At 41.0% G+C, this 26,163-nt stretch overlaps 1 protein-coding gene and 1 long non-coding RNA gene across 2 annotated transcripts; one reads left to right on the top strand and one right to left on the bottom strand.

The window, feature by feature from the left end:
• Window positions 1–2,305: 2,305 nt before the first annotated feature.
• LOC128908074 (uncharacterized) lies at window positions 2,306–20,152 on the top strand. The gene is made up of 5 exons (XR_008465853.1): window positions 2,306–2,454; window positions 7,725–7,761; window positions 8,359–8,583; window positions 9,418–19,239; window positions 20,015–20,152. It is a non-coding gene; the product is annotated as an uncharacterized LOC128908074 (long non-coding RNA).
• OIP5 (Opa interacting protein 5) lies at window positions 18,000–26,096 on the bottom strand. Its single transcript, XM_054197612.1, has 5 exons — window positions 25,736–26,096; window positions 25,536–25,602; window positions 24,389–24,511; window positions 23,756–23,837; window positions 18,000–21,693 (listed from the first exon to the last, which is right to left on the bottom strand). Exons 1-5 carry the CDS (start codon window positions 26,037–26,039, stop codon window positions 21,538–21,540), a joined length of 732 nt encoding a protein of 243 aa, XP_054053587.1. The 5' UTR covers window positions 26,040–26,096; the 3' UTR covers window positions 18,000–21,537.
• Between the last annotated feature and the right edge of the window lie 67 nt (window positions 26,097–26,163).

The raw sequence follows: 26,163 nt of genomic DNA, 5'->3' as shown, positions 1-26,163 counted from the left end.
CCAAAAACAAAACCACAAACAAAACCCCAAAACTATTCCTGTATGGTCACTGACTATCTGTTAATGACTGGAAAAGTTAAATACCAGTAGAATGGTGCTAGCAGGCCTTACAGATCAACTTTTTATAACTGAGCTTGTTTTCAGAATATTAATAATCCTTCATTCTGCTGGTACAGTGGAGGAAACTAGTGCAAAATTTGAGCTTCAGAAGAGGACATGCACTCGTAATACTGCACTATGGTTCCCATAACAACATGAGCTTTACACCTCTCCATAGTTCCAAACTAGGCTTTTTTTTTCCCTTTCCCATAGTGTTGTTCTAATTAAATGGTATATAATACCAATGCTAGTTTGTGAAGCAGGTCCTCTTAAGGTCCCACCTTAGAAATCAAGTATTTTTGCTAATGTGCTTTAAGGCAAACACACATACTCTAATAGATGCACACCAAAAAAAACCCAAAACACCAAAACAAAACCCGATCCCACTATCAGAATGTAACTTTGCTGTTAGCTGTATGAATCGCTTGGAAGCCACTGAGTATCTTATTCAGTGTTCTGAAATCTATGTATTTACATATGTATCTACATATGTAACTTAAAAAGTGGTAGTAAGAGAAAGAATTTTACTGAGCTGAGATCTTAAATTTATGTTAAATTTAAAACTGTTCAGAGCTAGGCTGTACAGATATAAGCAGATCCCCACAAAGGTAGTATTTTTAGCATACATGATTGCTTGTTGAAATTAAATCTTAAGTTGTCTTGAGAACAAAGGTCATCTGTGAAGGTTGAAGTCTGGAAGAGTGATAAAATTATCAGCTCAAAGGCAGAACTAGTTAATATTTAATCTTTGTCTTTTGAAAAAGCAGTACATGGGATGGGTATTTAAATACAAATGAACCATTTTCCAGTCTACTGGCAAATAGGAAGTAAAGTCTATTTTCAGATCCGCGCACTCGAGTTAGCTATATTGAAAATCTCTGGATGGTTGCCTGCAGAAATCTATGGTTACAATTACATTAACTGTTGAGAGTATTATGAAGACTACAGAAAGCCTAAGTAGGTTTGATAGCTAATCAACCTTGAAAGGGGACAAATGAGTTGCCAAATAGCTGTAGGCCCAAGTAGGGTCTTGATGCTGTAGGCATCAAGTCTGGGAAAAAGATTCGAAGTACTGGATTTGACTTGTGAAGAGCAGGAGTAAAAATAAATGTTGGTGTCCGTAACGTCAGGGTGGAAAGTTACTTGAAAGGTCTGCTTCCAGTTCTTTGAAACTACAACTTTGGTCGTAAATAGTGCATGGATATAATATTTAAGTTGGCAGAAGTGTTTCATTTAAGCTGACAATCTGCATGAAGACACTAGGTAGTAGAAAAGCGTGCATTAAACGGATCAAGAATTCAGCTGAAATGGCTTGCATTAGTTGTCTGTGATGAATCACGGCTAAATGGGGGTGTTTCTCGAGAGTTTTCTGAATGGGTAAGTACTCCTCTTCACGCTGTTCAATACACTCACCCGTCAGCCTCAAGTGTAATTTTACTGCTGCTAAAAAAAACACCAATTTTTGCAGCTGACACAAAACCCGGCAGAATGAATAAAGGCAGTCATTCAGAGCAATCAAGATCCCTTGATAACCGCGGCGGTGCTGGCTCGCCCGGGTTCCACGCAGGCAGGGGGTGAAATGGAGGACGGGGAGCGGCGGCGGCAGCCCCAGCGGTCAGCAGCGGTCACTAACGGTCACTAACGCTCGCGCCCCGCGGCTCCCCTGAGGAACCCCCGGCCGGGCGGGCCGTGCCTGTGAGGCAGGAGCCGGGTGCGAGTGGAGGGGATGACCCGGAGTCCCCGGGACGGCCGCAGGGACCCGAACCCGCTCCCCCCGCCTCGGGCGCCGGCCTGCGCGGCCGAGTTGGGTCGGGTCGGGCTGCGGCCGGCGGGGCTGTCGGAACGGGGTCCCCTGCCGCCCCTCCGCCTGCTGGGACGGGTGGGTGACCTAGGGCTGGGCCAGGCCGGGGTACCTCACCTCACCCCGCCGCCCGCCCCCCGGTGGTGGGGTCAGGTGTTGCCGCCTCCCCCCAGCTCCCGGTCGCAAGCGGCTCCTTTAAATTCTTGTGGAGGTCACCGGAGGATTCGCCGCAGGCCAGCCCTGCTCGCGCGGCTTGAGCCAATCCCTTTCCAGGCGTGAGCTCTCCTCGGGGCCAATCAGAAAGTAGAGCCTTGGAGGCGGGAGGCCAGCCCCCGCGATGGACGGCGCGGGTGACCAATCACCGCCAAAACTGGACGGCTGATGCATATGAGCGACACCCAATAGGCTTGCGGCCGAGTGGGCGGGCCCGGCGTCGCCGGGCGCCGCGAGCCCCCCGCCGGGTGGCCGAGGTAAGGAGGGGAAGATGGCGGAGTGAGAGGAAGAGGCGGAGAGGCCGGGACCGGCCGCGGCCCCGCGGCCTCGGCCGCGCTCAGGTGAGCGCAGCGGGGAACAACAGCCTCCGGCGCGGGGCCGCACCCAGCCCGGTGCCCGGTGCCCCGCTCCCTGATTGGGCTGGGCCCGGGCGCCCGCGCACCCGCGTCCCCGTCCTGCTCCGTGATTGGGCTGGGCCCGGGCATGTTCGCGCCCGCCGCTTCCAGAGGCGCTCTTCTCCCGCCGCCGCACCGGACCGGATCGGGTCGGGCCGGACCGCCCAGCGCCACCAGCACCGGGTGCCTCCACGCCCAGCAGCGCGGCCTCCACACCGGGGTGGCTGGGGGTGTCCGTGTGGGGACGGCCGGCGCCCCCAGGGACAGCTGCCGTGGCGCGGGTGAGGGGTGGGAACCGGGCCGGTTCGACCCACCCGCCGCCCTGAAAAGTCTGAGCAACTTCGGAGCCGGGGGCCAGGCTGTGCCGCAGCTCTGGCGGGAGCGGGCGGGCGGGCGGCGGTACCGGGCTGCAGTAGGTGGCCGGGAGAGAGAGGCTGGTTCCTGCACAGCGATGCCCTCCAGCCGGGTTAGGAACAGCCGAGAACACGCTTTCGGTGAACAGCTGCGGCTGACAGCGTGCGGACGTGGAGAAGAGAAACCAAAATATATCACCAGAAATTAGTCGTTTAATCTTCGGCTACAAGCGTAGCAGTCATTATAGCTACTCTTCTGTTGTCGTTATTCATAGAATCTGTGTGCGAGATGGATTTTGCTAATCTGCAGTTATATCCTTTTCTGATGTCTTTATGTCATACTGACACAGGAGTGCACAAAGGGGATGGCTTCCAAGTCATTTGACAAAACTGGAATGTACAACTAATCTACAGTACAAACTAAGTTTTGTGGAGAGATTATATTAATAGTGGAATTGATTGCAGCCTTATGAATTCATTTGACTTGATAATAAGGTGAAAAGGACTTTACACATGATGACACATGTGAAACTATTACTAAACCCACCATGTCTCCTTTCCATGTTAGTAACATGCAGGTCAGGTATGCCATAAATTTTTCAAAATTATTGGAGATATTTTGTACTATAGAATGATACATTGTTTAAGTTAAAAAAAAAAAAGGATGGGGGACTTTTTTACTGAAAGTAAAAGGATTACGATCACTATCATGAGATTCCTTGTGTTCTATATACAATGACAATTCTTTAAATCTCGAGTTTATCATAGAATTCTAAGTGACTGCATGTTCAACGTGCATGTCAGGTAAAAGGTAAAGAATTGAAGTGGTTAAATGAGAAGCACAACTTTAGATCTTGTGGAGATGTGGCATGTTATCTTACATGACCTAATAATGAAGTAGTTGTTTGTAACTGCAGAAATAACTCAAAAGAAATATGATAGGTGTGTTTGTCGTTACTAGCTCTGAAAGCAGTAGCTGCTTTTGCAAAAAAGGAACATTTTACCAATTTCATGTGCTATATTATTCATGTAGTAACAGTAATAGCAGCTTATGAGCAACATAAGGCACAGTATGCTGCAACTGATGAATATTCCTACTTATACATGTCTATGTGTGAATTGTTAAAATATGCCAGCCAGGGTGTTTGCCTTTGACATATTACATATAAGGATAATTCTGCTTTATATTATAATTAAAAGAATAATAGGCAATCAGCTTTCTTTCACATGAAGTTGTACGCTATTTTAGAAGTAAATTCAATTAGATCAATATTTGTTCTTAAATGTACAAGAGCTGTGAAAAGTAGTATCTTTAGAAAAACTAGAGTTTTCTGTTGCCCTGGTATATGTCAAATTAACTATATGCACTGTGTTGCAATCTTGCCCACAGTGCTGTGAGTCTGCAGTGTGTAGATCTACATGAACAGGCTATGTATGTATCTTATGATTGTGATCTGACAGTCAGGGGTGTCGAAAATTGTGTACCAACAGGCAAAATTCTGAAGTCTGTAAAAAGTCTAGAGTATGTCTTGGTATGTCTTGAACACCTCCCACGTTCATTCTTAAAAACTAGAAAAGGAACAGTGTTTGAAACCAATCCTGACATGCTGAGGGTGATGTGAATGCAGGAGGATTTTAAAAAAAAAAAAAAAAAAAAGAGGATTTCCTAAAATGGGATGTGGAGGAAGGGATGATTCTTTGCCTAAATAGTATTCAAGGAGCACATTACTATGGTGTGCGTATCATGGAATACAAAGCTCATCTGTAAAACAGTCTTCCCTATTTTGTCTGCTACTATTACAATGTTGTACCAATAATACAGCAGATATCCATTGGAAACTTCATAGGAGAGAAAGGTGATTTTATTTAAAATACAAAGTGAAACAAAACAGTCACTCAGGCTTGCAATCTCATAAGCAGCAGAATGTGTACAGTGCCCAAGATGTTTGTCCAGCAGCCAGGCACCATAGCAGGGTTGTTAAAGCTGCGTGTCCAGCAGTCTGACGCTATGTTGCTCATGTCCAGATATAAGTCCAGGATCCCTTGTAGGGGCCAAGGGACACCAGCTGTCAGGTCCTTATGTATTCTGGTTTCTTCCTAGGTTGGCAACCGTTTCAGGTTTCAGATATGCCCTTGTGTATGTACCCTTTTGGAGGTGACGGTGGTCTGTGTGTCTGCCCTGTCCCACTTTGTGAATTATCACTGTTCTTTGTCTCCAGATCTGGGTGTCTTCTGAAATTGCAGGGGGATGTGCTGGGGTCTTGATGATCTGCCAACCTGGACCTGAGTACCGTTAACACAGGCCCTTCCAAGAGCCGTGCTCCTGCTCTACGTTCCTATTCGTGCCTCCATGCTGAGGCACTCCCTTTCTTTCTCCAATCGCATCAGTCTTAGCCTTTCTTATTACAGTTCGCTGCGTTGCCTCATAGATTTGGTTTAGATGCCTTTTTAAAAGTTGCCTAGAAAGTGAAAGGAGTATGAAGACAGTTATTTTTTTTTACTGGACTGTAAGCTACTTCTGTTGTATTTTGTGTTTATGATTTAAGCTTTTGTCGTCAGCTTTCCAGGTTAAATTTGACACTTTTAAGCCATCGGAAAGACCTCGGTGGACTTGCAATCTGTAGCGCTAACTTTGCTTTCTGTATCTTCACACATCTCCACCACATTTAACTTTCAAGTTTTTGTGTATTGGTCTTTCTACATAAACATGTTTCTAGGTCTTTCTTTCCTCGCCTACTTCTCAGGCTCTAGGGAAGAGGAGAGGAATTCTCTTCTATGTCCCTGTTAGTTCTGCTTGTCTCCTGGAGTCTTTGGTGTGTGTGAGAGAGAAAGAGACAAAGGTAATATTTTGGAAAGCTAGATCTGATGGATCTGAATTTTTGCTGACTGGTCTAACTAAGACTAAGGGTACCTAAAAACAGAGTGTGGGGGGTGGGGTGACACTTGGTTGCATAGCTGTGTACTATTCGTTTTAGTATAGTTTCCAGTTCCAGTGTGCTGATTATGTCAGAACGCTGACACTTCCCCCCCCCCCCATTGGTATATTGGTAATAAGGCATATTGATCTATATGAGAAGACAAATACTACAGTTTTTCTGGTAAATTTATTTATGAGATATTTCTTCATCTCTTTTTGGCTTTCAATTTCCAGAAGTTGCCTGTATCCAAGAAATTATCTATCTGAATGTGAAATGTAAAGTTCATGGAAACTAACCTTTAGTTACAGTAGAGCAAAAAAATACGAATAGGCAATAGGTCAAAACATAATAAAAATAGTATTTTTCAGAATTTTTAACAGAAAAGGATTAATACATATAATGTTAAGTTTTATAGATATTTCTTGTTCCAGATCAATTGATTGTATGTTCAGTAAGTAAGGTATGAAACAAGAAAGATTTTTTTTTTCTTCTTCATAATTTCCACTACATTTTAACTGTAGACTTGGTACTATCGACATCAATTTCACTGCCTGCTAATTTTCAATAGCCTTAATTTATATCCAGTTACATTTGCAAATTCTGTTGGTACTAGTGTGAATGCTGCTCCCACATACTCAATGAAAGTCAGATAGAAAGTATATCAAGCAGAGCAGTTAAAAACTGGGGCATCCAAAGTCAGTGAATTTGTTAAAATAAAATTTAAAAAAATAGGTTAAAGCAAACTGAATTTCAGTATTAGATGATACATTCCTTTGTATGAGTTGATTTAAGTGTCACCTGCTGCTTTTTTATAAGAAGACTTACTTTAGTTTAGTTTATATGTAGTTTTAGAATAAGTGAAAGAAACCTCAACTTTTCAAAGTTTTCAATGTTTCCATTATGATAAGCAGGTTTGGGAGAGTTCCTGATAACTGTTCCTTATCAAGTTAATTGTTTTGTGAATCATTTCCTGTTTGTTCCTTAATCTCTCAAAGTCCCATAGTGCTTGGCAGGTTCTTGAGGGAGGACTTGAATAGGAAGGGTCAGAATTGACAACATGAGAATGGAATAACTACCCTGAAATTACGGGGCTAGAGATCATCTGCTGACTGCACATTTTCTGAAGGTGCAGATCCCTGGTGCTTGTAGACATGCTGTGTTGTGCAGGAGGGTGGAAGCTAGTAATACTTTGAGGATACTGGGAGTTTTTAATAATTTAAGTTCTGTGTGATGAGATAGTTCTGCTTATAGCAATGCGTTATTCTTCCAGTTAGGTTGTCAACTCAGCATCCTTGAGAACAGTCTTTTTGCTTCCTTGCTCCAGTGGTTTGTTATCAACATGAAAGAGTTTCTTGCCTTCCTGGAGGCTGCAGCTGTGTCCATCTCAGTTTATATGAAACTGGAACGTGTGTCTGTTGATGATAGCTTACCATAACAAGGTCGTTTATCTGCATAATTAAAAAGAAGTTTTTGGTAGTGGTGTATAATTAATGCTCCAGGTACAGTCGGTCGAGCATGGGCTGCAGGCTGTTCTCAATAAAGTAGAAACCAATAAATTCCAGGGAAAAAAGGTAACTCAGTATTGTATAAACTACTTTCTGTGGAATCAATGACACACGTGATTTTACTCAAGGAAACAGAATGGTTTCAGGCGTGTTTTGGGTAGATGCTGCTCCTCGCCAGCCTGTTCTTAGTTAAAGTTTGCCTATCCTGGGTCTTCCTTACTCTGTCCCAATTCACTTTACCATCTTTTCCCTTAAACTGAAGAAAGGGGGTAGTTGTGATCATTGGAAAAGTAACAACGGCATGTTTTATATAGAATGTCTAAAAATGCTATTTCCTGGAAGGTACAGCTAATCCTTTGTGTCTTGTGCAGATAATCATGTATGATCTGAATAGCTTCCTAGAAGGAAATTTAATTTCATTTGTTCGTCTCTCTCTCTAGGCTCACTGAAGGGAATGAGGATTGATCAAAAATAATGGTGAGTAAAGCCATAAGGTTATTTAGGTACTAAGTATCAGGTACTAAGCTTGATGGGTTTGTTGGTTGATACAGGTTTTTTTCATTCTTCTTTTTTTTTTTTTTTCTTTTTTTCCCATCCAAAGAAATCAGCCATTCACATTTTAATTTTTCGTAGGATATTTTCAGAGAACTGGCATGTTGCCAGCGTCAGCTTTCAGCCTGGGCTTTGCTTGAAAGAAGCTTTTATTTAACTATATATTTTAACAAGAATAAATGCTTTTAAAGTTATAAAATTCCTGTCCAATGATGTAATTTTGCTCTGGTAAGATACACTAATTGTGTAATTGTATTAACTTTGAGTAGTTATCTTCAAAGTTGTGTTTGTTAAACAGTAGCATTGGAAGAAAGATAACATAACCAAATGTCAATTATCAAATAGAAAAAAAGTACATTCAAAATTTCAAAAGATGACAATCCATTTCTGGAGTTTTGATTTTATTTCCCCCGCGCCCCCCACCCCGTGAATGAAATAAAGGTATTCTGGTATTTAAGATGTGTAACAGTGTTGCATTCTGTTTTCAGCTCTCCCATAAACCTTTGGCATGTTTTGTTGCAGGTCTCCAGATCTGTTTTTCCCCATCTTCGTAATAAGACTTTCTCAACAGTGTGAGCATGGATGGTCAAGCTCATGATCAGCTGAAATATTTGAGTGCCTCAGAGAGAAAGTGATGGTGACATGTGCTCTATTTCCATTTTCATGATCTGCTCGCTACTGCTAACATAGGAGTTGAAAATTGTCACCGGAAGATTATTGCTGAACTTGATCAACTAGAGGCTTAAGGTAATTAGAATAAGATGAGAAATACAGATAGAGAAAAGAGAGGAAGGGGTTAGAAAATATGGCGTATGTTTTTGTGTGTGAGAAAGAGAAACCAAAGGAAAAAAATCTCTCTCGTGACTCATTGTAGTACAGGAGAACGATAATAAATGTTTCTGGCATTAGCTATGCAGGAGCGCCCCCACCTTACCTTCCAATCCAGGGTGGCATCAAACTTAAAGCAAAAAAATCATGTCTTAACAGCTACTGTGACTAGGTGACACCAGGTGAGCCTCACTGATGAAAGGCCAGGAGATCAGTGACAAGATGACAGTTGTTGAAGCATGTCTATACTGTGGATAAGTGGGGATAAATGAGTAAAAGTACGTACCTAATCTGTGTGGTCTTACAGCTGTCATAAGTGCTTTTTTCCTCTACAGCCTTGGCAGTTTAGTTAATTAAGCGATAGTTTACAGTGTCTCTCTGAATTGTGACCTGCTATAACAGAATATACTCTCTGTGTGCAGTGTGCATTCTGGTACTACTTCAACATTCGCATGCTGTATGGTGGAGCTACAGTTAAGAAGCCCCATAGCTGATTAACACTAGTATATTTTTGGATGCATTGCTTATGAGTAAGCGTACAGTTCAGCATTTCTCTAGTATTTCCTTAGCCAGCTTACCGACATCTACAGTTAGTTATAAAATCTTACAGAGCAAGGGATAATTGCAGTTTGTGAAGCCGGCTAATTTTTTGTCCATTAGAGTCAGGCTTTTAAAGTAAGGAACCAGTGGGCATTTTAATGTCGATTGTATTTTATTGATTCCTAAACTACCTCTCCTGTTTTGGGGTTCCAGATCCTCTCTTGACCTTCAAGAAGAACGTGGTCCTGTTGCTTGCTCATAGGCTGCGAGATGTGTATGTTTCTCTTTTAGCAAGCAAAACCTGCCCTTCACTTCCATGGAGCTGAATGAACAAAGACCTCTCCACTTCCTATTTCAACCATCTCACCCAACATTTGATTCACCAGATGACTTCTCCCACAGAAGTACCCCGCTGTTTTATCAAAACTCAAAAGCAGAGTAACAGAAATCAGCATTTGTTTCCTGAAGAAATGTCTTCTGTACCAGCTCTTCATCCAGCTTTTTGCATTCTGTTTTAAAATGAGAAGTACTTTGTAATCAGATGCAATTGGAAGCTGGTGTTCTTCACCAATATCTCCTTCTTCATTTTAGGAAGGTTAAGTATTTCACTGTGTCACATTGGAATTCCTAGCAGATAAAGTGTCTGCATGCATTGCTATGTCAAACTCTCTTGACATGTATGAAAAGTTGCAGCAGGAAAACCAGAACATATTCTTTGCTCTGACATGAGGAGGAAACTTAGCAAACAACTGGGGACATCCCATACAGGTATTTTCTAGTCCAGGACCCAGGCTTGACTTTGTAGATAGATGTCTTGATGTCAACTCACATAAAGCAGCTAACGCACAGGAACAAATGCAGAATCACTTTGTCTGTAGCGTGTAAATGCATCGTCCCAGTCTGTGATCAAAATGTATATTTGCATGTGTGAACCTATGTAAGTGCTGGATATGAAGAGCTTTCACCAGAAGGAGAAATTTCTCTGCACCATTTCATTTTTAGCAAAGAAAAATGAAGCTTTAAAGGCCTCTGGGGTAACAGGATAATGATTAGGTTTACATTAAATCATTCTCTCCCTCTGGCTTTCTATGAATACTTAGCAGCAAAAGGAACAAAAGCATTCTACTGTAGAAGAGATGGGGCAGTACTTTATTAAAGAAATCAACTTCTGGTAGGATGGAAGAGACCAGAGGTGTAAAGTTGCAGTTTATCTACTCAGCTTCCTTGGCACAGTTTCAGCTTTTCTTACTGCTGATGGAATCACCTTTTTGATTCTTCTGTGACTGAGAACTGAGATGACCTGTATGTTTCCATCATCTAGGTGGAAGTCGGCCCAAGAGAAATGGGCTGTTAGCAACGTAAGAGGGGTGAATTGAGAGAGAGCAGAAGTATTTAGGACGGGCCTTTTTCTGGTTCCTTTTATTACTATCCAAACTAAGGCGCAATCTGTTGTTCTTATGTTTACACAAGATTCTTTGTCTCCATAATTTGTCATTATATAGGATGTTTTCTGTCATTCTGAGATGGGAGCGTGTATTGTTTACATGCTCCCCGCTATGGTATTCTATATGGCAAGTAAGATTTCTTGGCAAAAAAAACCAGAACTGGGATGTTTATTCTATTCCACTTCAAATCTGGAGCTCTTCTTAGCGCACCTTATTCCAAGCTTGTGATTTAGAAAATGTGACTTACTAGCTTAAAATAATATTTTCAAATCTGGATCAAATAAAGGTATATTGGTTCTGTTAATAGGTTTTGGGAGATAATAGCATGGTTGGGGGGAGTGTTTTAGATTTCTTGTTTTGTTCTGCTTTTCTTTTTAGATAACTGCTGGAGACAGCCAGGCAACCTGAAAATGGCTGAAAAAGCCAACAGTTTAAATCCTTCTTAAATCTTAATGATAGATTGCAAGGGCAGCATTCTGATATTTAAAATGAGGTGATGTTTTATGGGACCAAGTTCCATAGCGGAGTAAGGACAAGTGTTGATGTTGATCCTAGTCTTCAGAGTAGAGCTGAGTTAAGTCTGCGTTTTGACTTGCATTGTAGGAATAAGATTTAATGACAGCTTTACCCATTTTTTGTTTCCATGAAGAAAAGATCAGACGCGTAAGCTAAAGAGTGGTGGGCAAGACACTGCATATCAAAATAATGCCAACTGTAATGAGCAGAGGGGTGCACTAAAATTGTGTGTAACATTGTGATGAGCTGTGTGATATGAGTTACACTGATATTGATGAGGCAACCACCAGCTTAGCCTGACTTCTTTTAAGAACACAGGATTTCTTTACTGAGTATGGTCTGAATTTTCTGGCACTGGGGACAACTAGAAAAGCACACTTCCTTCTAGGGCCTCCTTACGTTGAAACCAATAGGATTTAATGTAGATGTTTGTAGAAGCAGGATCCATCTCTCAGTGATGGAAAACACTGTCACTATCATAGGATTATAAGTGGTTCGGAGGTATCTGATCTAAGAAACATCTGATTTTTAGATCTGGGAATTTCCTGTTCTTCCTTCTGCCCGTACTTACCCTTCTGATATTAAAGCTAGCAGTTGTTCCTTGCATAGCTTGATGACAAAATACTTGGGGGACAGGAAGATATTTTTGCTTTCTGTGGACATGTACAAAAACTAAGAATTTGTCTGATTAGAGAGTAGACACTTTAAGCTGATTTCTTTTTCCATAGGAAAAACCCTCAATATTTTGTAACCCTGTGTTGTAACAAAAAAAAAAAAAAAGGAATTGCTGATATTTCTTGAGTCCTATCCATGACAATGTAAAACTGCTACTTCAAATTTAATTTTAGAACATTATATTTTTAGGAGGGCTAAGGATCTGTGACTTTTGCAGAAGTAATACTCCAATAGTGCATGCCCAGAAGACCCCCATTACCGTACCTTTCCTGCCAGCACCTTTATAAAACTGCTGTGTTAGGAAATGCTGCCTCAGCCTACTTACTTCTTCTTGGTCCACTTTTTCTCTATGTTGGTTGGAAATCTTCCCATGTGAAAGATTACAAAAACAAGGGGCATGTGCAATAGATCATATATATATACATATATATATTTTAATACTTGTGGACAAAATGATGTTACAAGTTGTTTGAAAACAACAAAATCACCAATGTCTTCCATTTTGAGATGTGTATAGTTCCATAAGCATTAGTGCTTTGTAGCAAACTGTAGTGCCATGTTAGGATCAGTGCATGAGCCTAGTAGTATTTTTACAATTTCAGAGTGACAAATTTATTAATAAACAGTGATGATAATGTAATTAACAATAGAAAGGATACAATAGAAATGTCACATACATGGTCTAAACATGCAGTATCCTCCCTTTGACAATAGCAACGCTATCTTTAGAAATGGACTGTGTTCACTTAATGGGCTTCATATAATCATAGTTGACTTTTTGTTTTTAGTTTATCTGCCCAACTGCAATAGTAAGCTAGTGTATGTAAGCGTCCAGAATTCTTATCTCTCAGTGGGATTCTTTTCTTTTTAGTCTTTGTTGAAGGTGTTTTCTTCCATGTGCAGCATTTTCAATTTTATTATTACCCATTTTGATATACTCAGAAAAGTATGAATATGCGAAGGAGTTTGTGTGCATTTTGTGCACATCTCTGTCACCTTAAGATCATTTACAAAATTTGTTACTTAAGTAATTTTTCTTTCCAGATCTGACTATATAATTGTTATAACTACTTAAACATTATCCTCGTTATATAATAAGTTAATGGTTGCAAAATGCTATCTGCTAATTATACGTAGAAGACTTTTATCCATTTTTGCAGGAATGGGGAACCTTTTTTGGCTGAAGTCCTATTGAATCTTTTAACAACTTTGTTGGATCCTGCATTTACATAATCTTAATGTTAATAATAATAATAATAAGAGAGACTATAATAAGGTCAAGGGCTGTTGAAAACAACATTGCAGACTGTAGCTGTGCAGCAGGCTATCTCTAGCCTATGGATCAGAGATTCCCCACCCATCCTGTATTTTAGGTAACTTCCAGTATTGCTTGCCAGTTCTAAGCTCAATTTTAATAATTTTTGTCTCTCCCTCTGCTTTTTTTCAGAAGGAAAGTTTAGACCAGGGAAGGTCCAAATGATTTAGCACTCAATGGGCAGCCTAGACTGGTCAAATAAGAGGCTGGTATGATTCTTGAGATGTGTGATGCTCTGTGGATGGCATCCTCTGATTTTCTAGGAATAAGGTTTTTTATTTGGTGCCAGTGTTGCTCTTCACCCATTTCTCTTTTACAAGAACAAAATTCTCTTTCAACTTAGAGAGGATACTGCATCTTTTTTTCCTGAGACCTGCCTGTAAATGGCCATTAGGGGGAGGGAGGGAATGGGTAGCTTGGTTTTGTAATTTTGGTGTGATATATCTCTAAAGTAATTAATCAAGAAGCATGTACTTTGCTGCAAAACCAGTAATCCGAGAAGAGTTGATGTATGTAACGGGAAAAAAAGAAAAAAAAGAAACCAAACCCAAACAAACAACCCTCTGCATCTAATAAGTTTCCAAGAAAATTGAACAGGTGGGCCATTTACAGCAGAGCTCTGGGGGACCTGTGCTGAGAGTTAGGTTCAATTCTAAATGGAAGTAGCTGTACCATTGAATAAAGTAGTTTAGTGCTTGGGAGAATCAATTGAAAAATACCTCTGAAACTGGAATGCAAAATAGCACAGTATGTAGGGGGAAGAATCCCTGATGCAAATAAAGCCATAAGATGATTTAATAAGAAAATAGAACTTTAGTAGCAATAACTGTTTTGCATGTGATAGTAAATAACTTGCATTAGCAAGACTGTACAGTAGAGTAAGTGGGTAATAACCAAATAAGTTTGTGGCGTTCTGTGCTGCAGGGAGTCGCGTGAAGAGTCTCTTCCTGAAAAAATGAGTGAATTCCTCTTATGTTCCTGTCATGGGAGGGAATTTGGCACTTGAATACTTAGTTAATGAACCTGATATAAAAAAAAGTAAAGTAGCTTTGTCACATGCCTGAAGCACTGTCAATGAGTGCTGGGGGACTGGCAGACAGTTCTTTTTGAAAGGATAGCTGAAGTTTCCCTGTATTTTTTTCTTTTTTGTAGTCTAGCACTTGCTCTGTTTCTCTGAGAAGAAACTAAACCCTTCCAAATACTGGACTGTGAAGAGAAACTGATTCTGAAGTTAAAAGCTGTTATTGTGGGAAGTACTTTTTGGGTTTTTTGTTTAAAAAGACCAATATGAATCTTTAAATAAAAAATATAAAAAAATAGATAACACTTGACACTCAAAACATTTGTACATTCCAAGCACAATTGTAGAATTCTAAAAATGTAACTTTACAGTAAAAATCATTTTAGCCTTGCTAAACACTCTGTTTCAGGCCCTAATTGATTTCTGTCAATGCCTCAAGTTTTGCAGAGGCAAATGCTGTGAAGCTTCTGGTAGCGCAAAGGATTACTGATCTATAGCTGTAGCCTCTGCGCCCAGCAAAGTATTTGCTATCAAAAGGTTGCGTAAAAAGAGCCCCAGGAGTTCTAAAATGGATAGCTGACACAGTTTTCAGTGCAGGTATGTAGTCTATAGAGACAATATGGCCCAACAGATAATACTGTAGCCTGAACAGAATTATTACAGCAGAGGTTTAGATCTGTCTGTCTGGATTTCTTCTAGAAAGCTGAAGTAATTTGGACTGTAATTTACAGCTGAAGGGAGGCTTCTAATGTTCCGAAATTAAGGAGGTGAAGCCCTTTGGATCTTAGTAAATTGATAATGGGACTGCGAGGGCTGTGGGCATCTTTACAATATAAAGTAACCAAGATAAGCATGAGGATGTCTAAATTAAGTGTTGGCTAGTATGTAATATGTGTATGAAAAGCTAATTGATCTGGAAGGTTGTAATCAGCTTAAATTCCAGATATTGAATTATTGATAAAATTGGAAGCTGGCCATAGGGAACTGTAATTTGATTGTTATCTGATTACATTAGAGAAATTATAAATTTATTCTCATCTGTGGTCAGCAAGTACATTTACGTAATAATGAAATAATAATAAAAACACAGTGATGTTCACACTTCAGAAGTATAAATTTTGGCCGAATAGAATTCTTCAAGGGTTTATTCATTCAGAGAAGGGGGGGAAATCAAGACTGATATAGCCAGGCCAGCTATCTGCATATGCTTCCCAGTTCAGACTTTTTGTAATTATCTGTATTCTATAGGCCACTAGACTAGAAATTACTATTCACGGCAACAAAAGGAATCCCTTTGCCTTTCAGCTCTTGTACAGCATAACTTTTGCTTCGACCCCCTTGATTTCCCTGCTACTAAAACTACGTGGAAGTATTAGATGCTACCACAATTCAGTGTGGGATATCAAAGGTGTAGTGACCAGTACTGACACGCCTCCTTTAGCAGTACTAAACACATATGATACAACTGTTTGCTGGTTTCATACGCAGTAGTGCTGCTGCAGAAGGTCTAGCCAGTACTTGGGTTGGGAATTGCAGCTTCTGCAACTGAGGGTAATTGTCAAATTTAGGACAAAAAAGAAAGTCCTGCCAAAGACTCCTTGATAGTGAGTGAGAAGAAATTGTCCCGAGCTTCAGGATGCTGACACTTTACACAAAGATTACATTGTCAAGAGCTGGCAGTGTATTTTTTGGGCAGAGAAGGGAAAAATATGGAAGAGAAGAATGGGTTTTGATGGATAATCAGTCTTAGAAATAACTGCTTCCTGCATCCCTAGGAAACAGTCCGGTCTTCCTCCAAAACTAGTAATCCTGCGTGCTGTTCGGGTACAGAGCTGCATAATAGCAGTTGAAGTTAGATTCCAATGGATTTCTTTTACTGAATGATCCAACATTTTGCCCCTGTAGTGCTTTGACTGTCACACAGAAGCCAGCAGTTGAACCAAGGTGTCTCGTTTAACAGTGCAGAACACTAGCCGTGGATTCTGATGTCTATTCCCTTTCAGTCTGCTCTGCGCTTTCTGCTGAGTTGTAGAGATGGTCATGATGTAAGCAGAGTGTGGTTGTGTCTCTGAGCCTATGTACCAGGTTATAATATAGACAGATTCCCTAAGACTTTACAACATCTAAGGTTAAAGAGAAAAGGTAACTTACTGTTATAACTTACTGTTTCGTGTGTCCTATGTAAATCCTGTCTGCTTCTTTCCACTTCCCCTCCAAATGAGCGTGTTTGCAGGTCAGATAAAAGGCAGCTGGTTTGTAATGCCTTAGGCATGAAGAATTGCATGGAGAAACTGAAGGAAAGCGGCACAGGCCCACAAACCAAATCTTAGAGCTAGTATTCTAATTATGCATGATTCAAAATGTCTAGTGTAATGTAGTTATTACCAGTAAATTGAGATATGCATTTATACATAATGAAGCAATAGGAATTAATATACCAATAGCTTGAACTTCCTGCTTTGATTCTCAAATTTTGGTTTTTTAGAGAATGTGCTGCCTCTGTAGAGAAAGGGGCAGAATGTATAGATAGGGACAGAAGCATGGCACCAAAACTGTAAATCAGGAACCAGGATCAGCAGAACTCGCCTTTATAACCTCTTGTCTGGTTCATATTAGTGCCCTGAGCATGTAAAAAGCAGGGCATGAACTAAGCATGTTTAGGGGCGAGATGAGGTTTCTCACCTGCTGCAGCTGTAGCAAGGAAAAGGGTGCAGAGTTTCTTACAAGGTGCAGGGGGGAGCAACGGGTGAAAAAAAAAAAACAATAAACACAAAACAACATAAAAAAACCCAAGTGTCGGAAACCACAGACTCAAATTGAGTGTCGTATTTGCCAGACAGTAGGTAATAAGCTTGAGTGTGGTGAGAGAAATTATTTGGAGAAGACTGAAATTAATAAGCACAGTACATATATTTCAGGTGTTGAATAGCTTTTTAATAGACAGTATTTTCAGGTAACTCTCTAGCCACATAGGCAGCTGTACTGAAGCATACTGGTACCAGCCAGCAATAATGGCACCTGCAGGAATGAACCTGAAAATACTGGTAATCTTGTATATTTTTTGAGTTCTTTAAAGAGATTTTTAAAAACAAAAAATTAGATTTGATCACTGAAGGTCTTTATCTTCTGCAACACAGGTTGCAATAGTCTTTTTTCTTCACTTATTAACTAAAAGGGAATTTGGGTGCCATCTTTCTGTAAACTTTTACTGTGTTCTCTGTGATGTTTCCCAAGTCTTTTAGTGGATAATGCAGTGAATTTCTGCTGGCAGTTTAAAAATAATGTAGAACGTGTGGCACAGCCTATGTCACTAATACTTTTCCAAGTTTCAACTCATATTCAGACATGTAGAATACTAGCTTGTTACTGCAGAATACCATACATCTAGCTTAGCTTAATTTTGTAGGTGGGCTTAACTTGTGCAGAACACTTCTCCGTGTACAGCGGCTCAGTCCTCTTTCCTCAACAGGAAGAGGAAGTGTCTTGGAGGAAGAAATTGTGTCAAGTTAACTCCTGTTCATACTTTATCGCCAACCATCCATAAAGCACCGTGATTTGGGTTTTTGAATGGGGGTTGTGTTTTTCTCATGAATACTCTTTCTAGATATACAAGAATTGCCAAATTAAGATAGGAATATTAGAAGAGAAGGTAACTAATTTATGGTATCAGAAGTTAGAGTAAATGGAAATGCTTTAAGCCAACTTCTTCAAGCAAAAAGGGAATTTTTAAAACAAGTTTAGCCCAGCAGTTAACCACGGTCATCCGATTCTTAGTGGGTATTCTTTAGAACACTTTGCATGGTTTTAAACCCTGTTAAATATATTTTCTTTTGTGTGAAGAGTAAGCAGCTGCATCCTTTGTTAACGCTTATTCCCTTCAATATGAAACCTGAGGAATAAGCTACTTTAGGATGTCAGTGAAGATATCCTCCTTTCAAAAAGTGTGATATAACAGCAAAGGAGAAGTATTAGTTACAGATTCTTAAAAATTACCTTAGTGCTTAAAAAAACAAACTAGAAAATACTTCTCATACTGAACTTCTGATGGCATGCTTATATGGATTAGTGGAAGAAATTATTGTTGTCACTAGGAACTATGTACTCCCATTGCACACGTTTTACATGGTAACAGTGAAAGAATGTCTCCCTGCAAATTCTGATGTTTTTCCAAAAGGCAGCTTGCTTTTATATCTATGCATCTTTGAGGATTTCAAGATAAGATTTTATTCTTTTGACACTGTAAAGAGGAACTGTTTAAAAATGAACTTGGAAACTCTGCACCTGTATACAAATTTTTTTAGCAATAAAGCAGCACAGGCTGAGAATGCACTAAAACTGGCTGTGTCGTTTGTTCAGAAGATCAATTAACCAACTTACCATACATTCCACTCCGCTTCCAAGATGCGTTTGTATTACTTGCTGTACCTTTGCCAGAACTTCACCATTTGAGCTAAACTCACGTATGCTGGTTATTATCTGCTTTGGGTCCAGCTGTTCCAGCAGACTTCAGCTGCAAGAGCCTCTGACTTCTTGGAAGACAACTAAAGAAAAACTGTTACTCCTTTCATAGTGAGATGGGAAACCTATCAGATAAAAGCTTCAAGGGTTGTTTTAGATGGTAGCAGAAAGCTTCTGTTGCTTGTAATTGCCTAAAAGGAATAAGCCTCTCAGGAAAGTATTTCATAGAAGTGGATTGTTTATGTTTTGGCAACTACATTTCTGAAAAACTCCTTCCGTGGCTGGCATGTCACAACTTTCCTTCAGTTGCTGCTGAAGGCAGTTTTGGGAAGTGGCATAACACAGCAGCACACCACCACCTTATGAGGATTGTGCTGAAAAAGCCATAGCTCCCCACCCTACTGCTAGCTTTCAAAACCTGTTACGGATTGCAAACCCTTATGTGAGTTTATAGGAGATTCGCAATATGATTGTTACTTCAGTAGTCTGTGCAACCACCTTGATTTGTTTCATTTTCCACTTGTTTTTGTCTTTAGATTCCAGAGGAGACAGCTGCTGATTAGCTAACATAAGAAGGCCTGACCTTAAGACTTGCTTTCCAAGTGGTTGGTATTCATTTAGCGAACCCATTCCTCCCAAGCCAGCCTGACCCTGGCCGCATTTAAAGCTAGAACACAACTCAGAAGTTGCCTAGCTAGAGGATTTGGTTCAATATTCACCAATTGATTAAGAGGAATTTGAGTCTGGGACAGGCTGTGGAATCAAAAGCTGAATCTTTCAGGAAAAAAAAAATATTATATGCATCACTTAAATAAAAATGCACCCATAGGTTTTAATTGGTATCTCAGTAAGTTCATCTCAAATTACTGAAGATTAATGCATTTATTTTATGTTTTGTAAATTAAGGTGGTTTGCTTCTTAAAACAGAATACTTGGAACACTGTACTACTGTTGCTGTGTCAGGTACATCAGGCAATAGTCACTGCCGAGAAAAAACATCATTTGACAAATAGACATGAAGGACCACAGACTGACTCAACAGAGCAAGTCCTCCCTGTTCCAGACTGGAGAAACGTAGTTTAAAAATCTACCACTGTTATTTAGCACATACTCATTATTTGTTTAAATTCATGCTAAGTAATGTGAGGAATCCTTAAGTATTAAATGCTTTATAATGAACCTGGACCTAAGCAAGATTTTTTTCCCCTGCAAACGTAATTAAGGAAAAGAAGTGGGCTTATGACTCACATGACTCACCCAGTGATCCACACAATATATGCTAATGAATTTCAGATTATTTTTTTTTAATTTAAAAAAGTTTCTTCTTTACAACTGTAAAGATAATATATAAAAAAAATGTAACTGACAACTCTCTTTTAGGTATGGACACTTTGCTAAATGAAACAAGACAATTTAGCACTATTACAGATGGTATAGATGTAAAGCGTATAGCAAGAAACAGTCTCAATGCAGAAACCAGAATAAAAGGGCGAAAGTGAGTAGTCCTGTCATCAATCATGTTTCTTAGACTGATGCAACAACAAAAGGGCTGTCACAAGTAACACAAGGTGAAGTTATGCAATGGAAAACATTGACTTGAGATGGGGGGATGCCTGCACAAAATGAGCTTAGTCACAAGTCCCCAGTTAACAACCAACAGGCCCCCTTAACGCAGAAGTCACTGCACAACACAACTTTAAAGATGTTTTGTTCTTAATAATGAAGCAATCAAATACAGCAATTCCAAACGTCACATCAATATACAGTGACAACTATTAAGAACAGCCTTCCAGCTAAGGAGCTAAGGGTTCACAATGGAGCTCACTTTAGAGAAAACAACATTTGTCATTACGGACAATGAAACAGATCTTACAGGAGTCTAACATTTACTTCAGGTAGTTACTTCTGATATCCTGAATTTAGCTGTCATTGAAAAGCACTACATTTTTGCACTGTCAAAGTTGTAAAACATAAACAATAAAAATCACTGAGACAGCATATACTATTAGAATTTAACAGCGAGCACCCCTCCTCTCCCTGCACAATGGCTGTTGCTATTCTATGTTACTGCTTAATCAGAACAAACCAAGACAACTCCGAACTCCTAATCAAAAAGCAGCACAGTTAACATAAGTAGTAGTATAAGCAGCAGCTGCCCACCTAAAGCCTCCGAGGTGGTGCAGCGAGAGGAGCTTCACAGCAAGAGCTCGACCCAGTCCTGTGCAGCTGCGGGGCTGCACTTCCAGGGGACTTGGCAGGCACATGGGTTGCCCTTGAATTTGAATCCAAAGCCGTGTGCTCCAGCCAGCATTGGGCTACCCAGATCCATGCGCCAAGCAAGCACACCGTGCAGCTTCTACGACAGGCTAGCTTGCTCCTTCTGCAGGGTCCACACACAAGCAAATCCAAAAAAAATGATCAGGAGGCCATTTAGCAGTGTCTCACATACCACTTGGCCAACAGCTGGCTGCCATTAATGCTGTATCTGTATGAAAAGGTAGGATAAGAACTTTAGATCTGTGCGAAAACGTTCAATTTCTAATAGCCCCTCTTGAATATCTGCTCGTTAGTACGTTTTGTATAGTTCCGGAAACCTGATTTTAGTATTTCAAAGGCTGTTTTTCCCCCTGAAGTCATTAGAGAGAATCAAAGTCATAATTATACTGTCTCAGAGAGCAATGCACTGCATGGATGAGCTATTAATTTTTCCAAGTATAACTTCAGTATGTCAGATTTGAGGTGTTCCCCTTAGATTGAAGGGATGCACTTAAGCACTAGTTCTTTCTATACACAGATAAAGTGACAGATCAACACTCAAAGCTGTTCTGGTGCATTATTTTACCATAGTGAACAAACTCAGCAGAGATGCACAAACAACTCCAGCAGTTCTCAAAGATGGCGTATTAGTTGATCCTGACTATTGCATATCCCGGCGGAAGGACAACTGCATCTGATGCAGGTCTTCGCCTTTCTGCCACATCATTCTTTTGTTCCAGTTCCTCCACCTTCCTCATCAGCAACTCTATGCGAATGTGGGCCTTCACAATCTTTTCTTTCAGCTAGAGAAAAAGAGACATTAGTATTAAAACTAGAGGAAAGTGTGCTCACGCTGGATCTTTGAACGATCTTTGCACCCCACTTTCAGTGGCTAAAGAGCAGCTGACTTTCGAGACGGAAGATTATATTGGGCTTTAATCTCTATACCGCTTGTCTAGCACAGCCAAAACGGGCACCCAAATCAGAGGCCTGTGCCACAAAAAGGAGACAGATGGATGTGTGCCAGCATAACCCCTGGCAGAGATTTATGGAAATAACCCTCCGTAAGGAGACAGAGTTGCTAGAGCCTTCCTATGATCAATCCAATCTTTCCTAATTAACTCATTACAGTTTTTACACAGCCAGAGACCTTCTTTGACAATATCTGGACAGACTGTTTCATCACCACCTTGGGAATACACGTACAGTCCCTCAAAAAAAGCTGTTTCTAGAGTCTGAGGTTTAAGTTAACACGTCTCAAGCACAAGAGTAAAATCCTGCTGACATCATGTCTCAAAGAAAAAACAAAGACCAGATTCTTGTGCTTGTTGTAGTCCACAAGCAAACTCTCCAGCATCACATAATTTGTGTTTGCAATACTTCAGAAAAATGTGTCCCAAATTTAGGAGTCTTGTCTGGATAAGATTTTTGCATTTTAGCCTCACTTGACCTATAAAACCACTCTGATCTTATGATAAGAAACTGGAAGATGACTTTAAAGAGGATAAAACCTAAGAAATGTCAACAGGCCCATTTCCATACTTAGAAGAGAAACTAAGGGGGGACCAAAAAAAAAAAAAACAAAAAAGAGTAAGGACAAGCAAGCACATAAATACTGGATACACTGGCTGTCTCCTACACACAGTAACTTTATTCAAGCCGTGGGACAGACAATTTACTAAGTTAACAACTAACCAAGTTACGGAAAAGAACATCCAATTTAAATGCCAAAAAGGAGGGAGGTTCTAGCGTCGTCTCTGAAACTACAAGTAAATACTATCATGCTCTTTTGAGCTTACATAGCCATAAATACAACTGTGCTAGAATCCCTTTCAATAGCAAAAAATTTGCTATTTTTTTTTAAAAATTCTTGGACAGTAACTTAGACAACACAAGTAGTAATACCTAGGCAAAGTTTGTCTAGACATATCTTGGGGTTTTTGTTTTTTTTTTTTTTTGTTTTCTTTTCAAAGTGTAGTGATAAAAGGATGTCCTGGTTTGAGCAACACATGACTAATTTCTCTTCTAATGCTGGGGAAAAGTGCACTTTTAGAAGACTCTAGTGTCTGAATTTGTGAAAATATTTACTTTATAGCCAGCTATGGTATGTGGGTTTCAAGGTGTCAGTGCTTTCGAGCCTTGTCAGGTGTGGGGATGAGGAGGAGCGAGACCCGGGCACTTGACCCAGGCTGTCCAATAGGATTACTTCATACCACGAACATCACAATAAATACAAATTAGAAAGTTTGCTGAGGAGTTCTCTCTCTCTCCCTCGATGGCCGTGATCCAGAGAACTTCTTGCTCTGGTGCCAGACCCCTGAGCCCTTCCCTTCCTCCCGAAGTCGTAGGGCTCACAGCATCGGACATTTGCTGTCCACTGCTGGGAATGCACAGCTTCCTGCTGATAGAATTGACTGACTATAATTCTTGTATATCTTATATTGGTATTGGGATCAATATTGGTTCTTTAGTGTTATTAACGATAATTAGTCTTATTCTATTTAATCTGCTTATATTTCAACCCTTGGGTTTCCTTGTTTTTTCCCCAATTCCCCTTCCCAGGTGGGGAAGGGTCATCAAGTGATAGAATAACTGTCTAAATGACAATAAGTTGTTATGGGTTTCTCAAACCGTAACAGAGAATAAAAAAATCTTTTGCCAGAAAATGAGCAAGGACTGGATATGTTTTGCAGTTAAGTGGTTCTAGAAAATGTTTTGCATGTCTCACACATTTAAGCCAGTCACTGCATTACATGTCAGTATTTTTTCTATTTTATGAACTTGGAAAAAAGTAATTGTATCAACATTTTTGGATATTAATAATTTTTAAAGTATTTTCCATACAAATTAATGTAGAAACCTTACTTTCTGTGCTGGTTCCTCCAAAGTCACAGCAGGAAAATTCACCTTAGAAGCTTGTATTATAATTTGTTTTTCTAAGAGATAACTGGAAAATAAAAGGGGAAAGGGAAAAAAAAACACAACCAAGGAGACCAGTTAAAAACCTCATAATTGCATTCATCGTTTAGACAGATTATTTAAGATTATTTTAAAGCAGATACAAGGTTGTTGCCAAAAGCAATCACTACATTATGAAAATAATAAAAACACAACAATGGTTTTACTTTGAAATCATAAGGTGCTCCCATCACCAGCTATAAGTAATTTAAAATTTCTATAGTCAAGTGCTCAATCTGTCATGGAGCTGCTTTGATAGCTTACGTTAGTTAAGCAAATCTGGAACCGAAGGAGATATCAGTATGGCAAACAACTAAACTTAAATGTCGACATTACATGAGGACACCACTTAAGAAGCGCAGAGCAAATCAAATGGAGTCACACCAACACAAACAATTTAAACATAAAGGATATTAAAATCTCACACCAATGTACTCAAAGTAAAGCCACTTTTGTTAGCTGCAGATTAGTTGTACACCCTGTTGTAATGACTTGCAAATTCTCATGAAATCACTGACTGTAAGAATACAGTTTACTCACCAGACGATGCTGTCCTTGAAAAAACAGAAGAGGCCTCGGAGATACGCCAGGTCACTGGGGGCAGAATAAAGAATGAAGCCCAGGTTCGAGCCACATGACTGACAGGATAATACATTGTAAGCACTAAAAGAGAAGAGGAAAAAATATTATTAAGCAGAAGCTTCTGAAACCATAGATACCGCATGCTTGCGGAGGACATCAATCTATCAGTTCTATGAGGACAGCAAAACAAGACATAGTTAAAACTCCCTCCTTAAAGAAATAATACATTCAGGGAGAACATAAACATACAAAGTCAGGCATGTTGCATAAGAAATAATATCTGTAATAAGTGAAGTTGCAATTAGGGAAGAAAATACATGGCTTATTACCACAGAGTGGTTCAGGCTATACTAACCAAACATGATATAACTGGTAAAACAATGCCTGTGCCCACACCTATGGCAGGTCATAGATCTGAGATTTCCTCCTGATTAAAAAAGTATTGCCTCATGCAGAGACATGCTCCCCCTCCCCCAAACAAAACCCAACAACCAAAGTCTTTCATTGAAAAAGTTCCCAGCCCTTATGGATTGTGGAATAGCCTTTAAGCATCATTTAAACAAGCTGACAGTTCTGTAAACCCTCACGTGATATTTACATGCTTCCCATCACACTAATCCCAGTTACCAAACCTGTTGCTAACTGTAGGCTCGTGAATAGAGCAGAAGTAATTTATTTTCAGTATTTAAAAAAAAAAGAGTGAGAAAACAAAACAACCAAAAAAACAACCAACCCAATCCCTAAACAGAGATGCTTTAATTTAGGTAATACACCTTTTAAGGGAACGCGCAGAAAAAAAACCCTAAAGGCCAGTCTGTCTTCTACCGCATCGCTCAAGTGCTCCTCTCCACCAAAAACGGTTGCAGTAGCAAAACTTACGGACAAAAAATTAAAGCTCCATACGTACAAAAGGTTTGTCCATCCGAAACGATGGAGCCCGGGTACAAAAAGCACTTCGGAGTTTACCAAGCCCGTGAGAAACTCCAGGCTACCAGCTAGAGGAGCTCCCAGCTCGGCACAAGCCCCTGGTCGCCCACGCCACTTCCCGTGGCGACTGCCCCCGGCAGGCCCGGTGCCCGTAGCACGCAGCGGGCGAGCTACCCACCATCCCAGGAGGGCTCCCTCCAGGCCGATCATGAGCGAGTCCTCCCAGACCACGTTGTTTGTGACTCCTGAGGAGAGAGGAGGGGGGGGGAGAGAGACCCGCTGAGGGTGACGCCCCGGCCGCCCCCGCCGGGCCCGGGCCTCGCCTCAGGACACCGGCCGACACCCCCCCCGCCGCGAGGCGGCCAGGCGGGCACTGACTGTAGCAGACGAGGAGGCCAAGCCGCCGCTCCTCCTGCGCGCACAGGTGCAGCGAGTCCCCCAGCACCGCCCAGCAGCCGCCGCACTGGAACATGGCGCACTCGGCCGGCAGCGGCCCCTGCCGCCGCGGGGGCGACACCACCGCCGATGCCGACGACAAGGAAGACGGCGAGGCCGGTGGCGAGGCCGGTGGCGAGAAGCAGAAGCGTGCGTCAGCGGTGGGGAAGAGCGGCCGCTCCACAGTGATAGCCCCGCTGAGCTGTGGCTCCTGGAAAAGCTTCTGCAGCTGCCGGCGCAGCGCCATCTTATCCCGCCCCGCGTTCGAGCGCGGCGCCCGCCATCCCGGCTTCGCAATATGCGCTGCCATTGGGCGGCGGGCGCGTCAATCCTCATCTCCCCAGGCTATTGGGGAGCGGGCCGCGCCTAGT

This window comes from Rissa tridactyla, chromosome 4, assembly GCF_028500815.1.
Source record: "Rissa tridactyla isolate bRisTri1 chromosome 4, bRisTri1.patW.cur.20221130, whole genome shotgun sequence".
Classification (NCBI taxonomy): domain Eukaryota; kingdom Metazoa; phylum Chordata; class Aves; order Charadriiformes; family Laridae; genus Rissa; species Rissa tridactyla.
The sequence above is the reverse complement of the archived record's forward strand: the minus strand, read 5'-3'. Positions and strand labels throughout refer to the sequence as shown.

Bases quoted from the DNA above. Each gene is read 5' to 3' on its own strand.
- OIP5 (XM_054197612.1), bottom strand. From the start codon at position 26,039: ATGGCGCTGCGCCGGCAGCTGCAGAAGCTTTTCCAGGAGCCACAGCTC. The intron at 24,512-25,535 runs GTGGGTAGCTCG...CTTCTCTTTTAG, and splicing joins GAGGGAGCCCTCCTGGGATG to TGCTTACAATGTATTATCCT. The intron at 21,694-23,755 runs GTAAGGTTTCTA...CTTTTTCTCTAG, and splicing joins TGGAGGAACCAGCACAGAAA to CTGAAAGAAAAGATTGTGAA.